This window comes from Drosophila novamexicana, unplaced genomic scaffold (genome assembly GCF_003285875.2).
Source record: "Drosophila novamexicana strain 15010-1031.04,08,12 unplaced genomic scaffold, DnovRS2.1 tig00004555-arrow-pilon, whole genome shotgun sequence".
Classification (NCBI taxonomy): Eukaryota; Metazoa; Arthropoda; class Insecta; order Diptera; family Drosophilidae; genus Drosophila; species Drosophila novamexicana.
Window position 1 is genome coordinate 794,514 of NW_020825052.1, and position 7,117 is coordinate 801,630.

A 7,117-nucleotide genomic window follows, 5' to 3' on the forward strand; every position below is an offset into this window, starting at 1 on the left:
AATAACCGATATGTTTCGACTGTTCTTACGAAAAGTTTATTATTTTAATATTGCACGATGGCGCTGGGAGTTCACTGGGGCTACGATATGCTGAAGCAAATGGCCCTTGAAGGTGCCAACAGCTCAGACTTGGAGGAGCTAAAAGACATTTATTCCAACGAAATTGGATCCGCTAGGAAAAGGGATCTCATCAAAAATATAGAAGACCTAATAGATTGTCTGGAACGCAGTGATGAAATAAGCGAAGAGAATGTTGAACCTCTTCGAAGCTTAAACATAAAAAATACCCAGCTGCAGGAGGCTATAGACAGTTACCAAAGAACTGAGACAGCCAAAATACCCATCAATTCCTACCAGGAGCAACGACTGGCTGAGGAGCTGCAACAGCAGTTGCACATAGCTCCACAGCGTGCAGCCCAGCCGGCGGCAGCTCCGCAGAACTATGTGACTGTGGCGCAGTTTACGGATGCGAAGCGTGCTGCGATCTTTAAAAGAATATCTCAAGAGTTGGGTCGCTCCTGGCGTGACTTGGGCCGCAAGTTGCGCATTGGCGAAGGCGCAATGGACGAGATAGAGTTGCGCTATCCGCAAGATCTCAAATCGCGCATTCTGCGATTGCTGCAGATGTTCGAGGAGGACGAGTGCAATGATCCTCGGCTGCTGCTGGTGCAGCTCAGTCGGGCACTCGCCGACTGCGGCAGAAATGACTTGCGACGCCGTGTCGAAGAAATTATGTCCCACTAGCTGCTACAAATGTGATTCCAATACATTGACATGTTGCACGTATTCAATATGAAGCGCATGCCATTTACCTGCATTTTGCGAATTAAATTTCTTTTATAAATAAATAGAATTTCGTTTTTAACCTTAGTTTTTCTTTATTTTCGCATATTCCATGACTAAAAAGCGGTGCGTCTGATAATACGCGCCACTCTCTGATAACAAGGGGGGTTTATTCTCGTTTATATTCTGTTTTGCCTATTGGGCTTGTTGACTTTACGTTGCTGCGATCGGATTGGTTATAAACCAGTATAATAAAGGCAACGTAAAATAGCTAATAAAAAACTGTTGCAAAATTTGGAGAGCATTGCTCGAGAAAATTTACAAATTATAGATCGATTTGACACTCGAGCCCTGCTTGACCATGGTGTCCTTGTGCAGCTGGTATTGAAGCAAATTTTGGCGCCCCAGACGTAGAGCATCGCGCAGCTTGTGTCCAATTTCTAAAGCGGCCTCCTCGTTGTTGCCATTGGCAGTCCAGATGGCTGCAAGGTAACATAATAGACAGCATATAAGTATGTGTGAAACAAAGTATTTCGAAGGATCGCTTACATATCTTGTTGCTCTTGCCGCGAATATTGACAACAGCGCCGCAAATCTGATCCGAGTGATCGAATGCCTCGCCAATCAAACAAAGCAGCTAAACGGAATAGAAAATTAATCGTTAAAATAACTCGAAAATAAACATCTGCCTTTTCATTACTAACCACATCGAGCCACAAGTTGTCCAAATCGTTCTTAGAGCTTTTGTTCAGTGTGATCACCCAGCGACCACCCTGCTTATTGGCAGCATCCTCCCACATGGGGCTAAGGTAAACACACATAATTATTGATTGTTGGCAGATTTGAACGTGAGTTGCATTTACCGTATGCCCTTCTTGAAGAGTGAATAATCACTACCCAATTTGATCTCGGATGGCGGCTTGATGTGATTGTATAGACTCCAGAAGTCCTCGACTGTGTCAAAGCTGGTAATTTCGTTTTGCATGTCCTCCCAGGATTTGGTGCGATCGTTCTCCAAATACCACAGTGTCCATGTGTTTTGCAGCGGGTGTTTAAACAAATGCTCGGTGCGCACAGCACCATCATCCGACTGCTGCGACTCGGTGGCGCCCTTTGGCTCCTCCTTGTTTCCAGCCACCTCAGGAGCAGCAGCAGCAGCATCAGCAGCAGCAGCAACAGTGGCAGTCGGTGTTGGCTCCGGGCGACCCGGTGCCACTGTGTTTGCGCTAGCGTTCGCCTGCTCGTTGCCAGCAGGCACAGCGCTGCTCTGTTAAGAGTAAAAATAAATTAAAGAAAATATAATTAGATATTGATTGAAGCGCAGTCAATTGGCAATTTAAAGTTTGACGTTTACTTTGAACATAGTCTTGGGATTGGCAAAATTCTTCATTCTGTGAAAGTCGCTCTGCATGTTGAGGCCGAACGAGTGTCTCGAGGCTTTCGCCGCTGTTGCTGCTGATGGGGAGGGAGAGCTTGAGCTTTCACGTTGTACTCGCGAGTGGGAGACGGCGAGACGCTGATTCACTTGACGCGATCGCTTGTCGTTGCTGCGTATAGCTTTATGTGTGTGTGCGTGCGTGCGTGTATAAGTATATGTGCGTGCGTGAAGCTTTTCTTTTGTACGTTATGTATGTATATATATATATGTATGTATGTATGTAAATAACGGACCGGGTGGAGATATTGCTTATTGCAGTATTTTTGATTTTCGACTCTTCTGTTGCCGTCGTTCAGCCAGTGAAGCTGAGCTGCTTACAAACAGATTTTGTGGATTCTGGAGATTTTGTGGATGTCATTGACACTACACTGACTCACTTTGCACTTATGTGTGTCTTTTTGCGGTAAAAGAGAACTTGTTCAACTCGTTATGTGCAATTCGCGGCCGCTTTTTACTTTCGATGTGTGCACAATTACAATGTATATATATATTTTTTAAATAATAATACACGAAATAACTTTTTCGGGACTGAAAATGGAAGTACAAATTCCGAAATGAATGTGATGTTTGCACGCTAAAATTTACGACTACACAACAACACACACATCTGTCTGAATACACACAGTTTGCCTGGATCTTCGAATTTTCGTCACTGTCAATTTTCAAACTTTGTGGGGCAAATGAGAAAAACAGAAAATATGTTTCATTTAGATAAAATTCGTGTCCAAGTTTCAATAGTTGCCGCGAATTACTGAAAGCCAACGAGCTAAACACTGAACTGTTCATCTGGGGTTAACTGCAATGAAAGTCCGCAACGAGTCGCAGTCGCCATGGTAGAAACTTAACCGTTGTTTCTTTGCTTGGCTGCTGCTGCTGCTGCTGAAGCTTTGTTGCTCATTGCAGTAATTTACTTTTCTGTCTCTCCTGCTTCACCTACTTTTTATGCTGCACACATGCACATGTACACATACACATATATACATATACAAATACGTATGTATATTTAGGTATATTAAAACACAGGCGAACGCGAGCTAGGCGTGTGTGTACGAGCAATCTGCGAATTCCAGCGACCGAGCGACACCACAAAAAGAATGACAGCGACAGAGGCAAACGTGCGGCGTGCTTTGAAAGAGCGAACGAAAGACAACAGCATATGCAAATGGAGAGAGCAGCTTCGTAACGTAGCGTGAGCCAAAATTTACGTAGGCGACAGCGTGCAAATAACAATTAAGTTCACTTCATTACGTTAATGGCAAACAACAAATGTGTGGATGTGCATCTACTTTAACTAATTGAAAAATGCAAATCGAAAAACTAGCGATGACTTGCCACGCCAGCTGCACTCATATACTGTGTAGTCATACCCCTTGCTGCTCGCTCCCCTCTTGTGCAACAGCCCTGTTTATCGACGACCCTGCCACGGCTGAAACCATGCGGCACACGTTTGCTATATTGATCTTACCTTTTCGTTCTCTGACACTACCATGATGTCAACGAGAGTTTATTTTATAAAATACCGTATACGCACTCGATTTGCGTATTGAAACTCCCGGTAATTATCTGTTAAACGTTAAATAATTGCGTCTGGACAACTTTGTAAGTTCGATACAGCGTGACCGAATCTAAGGCGGTTTGTAAGTATTTGTAGTCTTTTTGGTATATACTTTACATATTTCAAAGTAATTTTGCCATTACCGCTGCTGGTCACACTCTTATTGTACTTACGTCAAATCGATAGCATATGTACGTCGATAAAACTTCCTCTATAATTGTGTTCTGAAGTAACATTCTGTTAAGTTTTTTAACTGGTGCCGGTTATAGCTCTGCTATTGTGAATAGGAGCTGAAGTTTAAAAAGCTTTATGGTAGCCAAAAGTGATTTGTAACTAATATCAATTATAAACCATAAATTTATTTCGTTATTTCTGCTTCTGCTCCGTTTCTGACTTCAAATTCAATTTAAAGTCTATAGGCTTATCATAGCCCATAATGCGTACATAGTGCTCGGGATCATCAAACAGAGCTGGGTCAACGAAAAGTGGACGATTTTTCACCAGAAACGAGGTAAACATACCGGGAACCTCGGGCACGGTAACATCGCTGGGTCGAAACGTTGTCTTTAAAAAATTATATTAAATCAAAAACCATTCTAAGTCCAACTAAATAACCACATACTTTGACCTTTAACAATATAAGGGATATCGTCGTGGCGGTATATTCCTCCGTAACGGGATTGTAGTGCAGCTCAGTGACATATTTTTTGGTTATGAAGTGGAGCAGTAAAGGCGTAACGAAAGTAAAGAAGCCCCCTATGGTGCATAGGAAAACGGCCATTCCGGTTCCTCCGATTTTCATGCCCTGTTCCAGGAGAATGGGCTGCGCTGCCAATCCAGCCAAACTGGTGGTCAATGAAAAAAGCTTCACAATTTTCATGCGCGGCGCCAGTGTTCCGTAATAGATGCGCTTCAGATTGCCGGCTTCGGAATCCTTACCAGCAGCAGTTTGCGTTGCCAACCATCTGTGCTGCTGTTGTTTTTGTTGTAGTTGTGGGCTGTGCAATGTTGCTCTCGACCAGGCAGCATATCCGCAGCTGGACTGCACATGAGCGTGCCGGCTTATGTTTGACATCAGCAGCGCCAATTGTCTTCTGCATGGCAATGCAGAGCGTATTGAAAACATTTTATATACGTTTTAATTAAAAATAATTCGTTTAAAGTGATTTTCGTGCCAGGCCTTATTGTTATTGAATAACATAACACATTTTGAAATCAGCTGGCCCTGTTAACACAAACTCGACTCTGTTAATTAACAGACTGAAATTTGCGCCTATTTAAAAGACATGAACTTGATTGCGTGCATGCCGACGTTGCCAGATTGCTGAGTACAATTAGAGTGGTGAGTGCGAAATTTCAAAACTGCAACTTAGATATATTTCATTTTAAATAATAGCTTTTAGCATTTAAATGCTAAAATGCAAACAAATAATTCGTATACTACTAGAACTTAATGGCGCTCTAGTTAAAATTAGATATGATAAAAGCCAACTACATTATTTACTGCGAACACATTGACGAAGCTATTTGCTCAGAAAGGACGACAACAACTATAACAAGGATATGCCAATGCCAGTAGTATTATAATTGATGCCAAAAACGTGCACAACTCGAATTTTGGTGAGCCAGAGAAATCGTGGAAGTTGATTATTTATATATTATATTGTGGATATTATGCTGGTGAACACATAATCTGTTTAAATCGGGCACAAAATGTTCTGTGTGTAGCTGTTGTAGTTGTTGTACTTGATTAACAATCAATTTTGTGTCGTGTGAGAGGAGGGTGGTGGGGGGGGGGGGGGTTGGGGGATTGGTATGCGGCTGTAATGTGCATGTTATGGAAACCAAAGCGAGCACACAAAATGCACAAAATGCGCATGTAAATTCGCATTAATATGCTCGAATTAATGGCAATCGACAGCTGGGCGCTGGGCATATCAATTGGGCGTGGCTCGTATGTATATATGTGCATATCCATATCTATATCTATCTTTGGGTGGCGCCTGCAATTTGTCGTTGTTCGACGCAAACCGCCGCTCGACCGCATTTTTTAATTTATTTCCATTTAATTGTTTAAATGAAATTGCATAACGAGCTTCTGGTTACATGCCACAACTATGCTTTTTTTCGATAATTTTCTTTAGTTTTTTTATTATTTTTTTTTTAATTTTTTGTTTGGCTCATTGAATTGTTGCCACAAACTGTGGCATTGTTGCATGTCCATAAGCTGCAATCGATGTCAAGTGCTGCGGCTCGAAAGCGAGCCGAAATCTCGTTTTAATGCAACCGACGCCCGATTTCATTTGGCTGCGCTCAGGCGTAACTAATCAACAATTTTCAAAGTGACCAAAAATCACATTTGAGCTGGATTTTGATTTGACCTCACCCCCCCTCCCTTCGCTCCGCTCATCTATTGCCGAGTCGGTCAACTGGTTTACTGACATGTGCAGCCCCACCCCACCCCCTGCTCCTCCCAGCGATGGCAATCCTTTTGTTGGCCGTGCCTTTTGTTGTCATTTCATTATTGTTATTTCATGCATCATATTCATTCGCCGTCGTCAGCGTTGCAACCCCCTGTCCCCCTCTCCCCCTCTTCCCCTCACTCATAGTAAGTTGTTGCTGGCGCTTGCCAATTGTTTGGCCAAAAATTTCACATGCAGACGAGCCAAAATAATTCATAGCAAAAAAAGTAGCACTGATATATGAATCTATGAGGAGCGAATGCGGGGTTGAGGGGGGGGGGGGCGGGTGCTGCAGTTAACTTAGGCAGCGACGCAGCCAGGGGGGCGTGGCAGTGACATGGCATATTGCACATTCGAATTCATTGGGATGTCAATTTATTTTATGCCTGGGTCACGGCGCATTTCTATTTGTGTCCCTTCTAGATATATATATAGACATATGTGTCTATGTTTTATATGTGCTTATATAAATTGCATTATTTAGTTTATAATTAATCAAAATTATGATTAGCTATAAATGTCAGCTGCCATCGAAGCTGAACATCAAAAACTGCTCAAAGAGCAAAACTGACTCAATTTGAATATAGCTCAATCGCCCCTTTTAGCAGCCCAACTCACGATGCACTCAAATTCTGCAAAGCTTTGAGTTGTATGAGACCCCACAAACGCGAGCTGCAACATGCTGCACTCTGTTTGGTGTTGCGGCTGGTTAAGGGGCACAACGAACTCTTATACGCAACATTGTGTTGGCTGCTCTGTGTATCCTGTTTGATGCAACACGTTGAGTATGCTAGGGCATAGATTTTATGCGAGTTGCAGTTCGTGTTGGGCCGCAACTTGAGTGCAACTCAATTGCTGACTCGACAAATGCCGGGCGAA

At 42.8% G+C, this 7,117-nt stretch overlaps 3 protein-coding genes across 4 annotated transcripts; 1 reads left to right on the plus strand and 2 right to left on the minus strand.

The window, feature by feature from the left end:
- Nucleotides 1–4: 4 nt before the first annotated feature.
- On the plus strand, nt 5–865 carry LOC115770444 (fas-associated death domain protein). Its single transcript, XM_030715720.1, has one exon. It carries the CDS (start codon nt 58–60, stop codon nt 742–744), a length of 687 nt encoding a protein of 228 aa, XP_030571580.1. The 5' UTR covers nt 5–57; the 3' UTR covers nt 745–865.
- On the minus strand, nt 859–3,822 carry LOC115770443 (eukaryotic translation initiation factor 4E1). 2 transcript variants are annotated; one of them, XM_030715719.1, is made up of 5 exons: nt 3,687–3,822; nt 1,647–2,050; nt 1,488–1,587; nt 1,333–1,420; nt 859–1,265 (listed from the first exon to the last, which is right to left on the minus strand). In XM_030715719.1, exons 1-5 carry the CDS (start codon nt 3,708–3,710, stop codon nt 1,102–1,104), a joined length of 780 nt encoding a protein of 259 aa, XP_030571579.1. In that variant the 5' UTR covers nt 3,711–3,822; the 3' UTR covers nt 859–1,101. The 2 variants fall into 2 exon arrangements, with proteins under 2 accessions (XP_030571579.1, XP_030571578.1); XM_030715718.1 differs by lacking the exon at nt 3,687–3,822 and adding an exon at nt 2,138–2,787.
- A 158-nt stretch (nt 3,823–3,980) lies between these two features.
- Nucleotides 3,981–5,084, minus strand: LOC115770188 (transmembrane protein 70 homolog, mitochondrial). Its single transcript, XM_030715349.1, has 2 exons — nt 4,399–5,084; nt 3,981–4,340 (listed from the first exon to the last, which is right to left on the minus strand). The coding sequence occupies exons 1-2, from the start codon at nt 4,900–4,902 to the stop codon at nt 4,143–4,145; spliced, it is 702 nt and encodes a 233-aa protein (XP_030571209.1). The 5' UTR covers nt 4,903–5,084; the 3' UTR covers nt 3,981–4,142.
- Between the last annotated feature and the right edge of the window lie 2,033 nt (nt 5,085–7,117).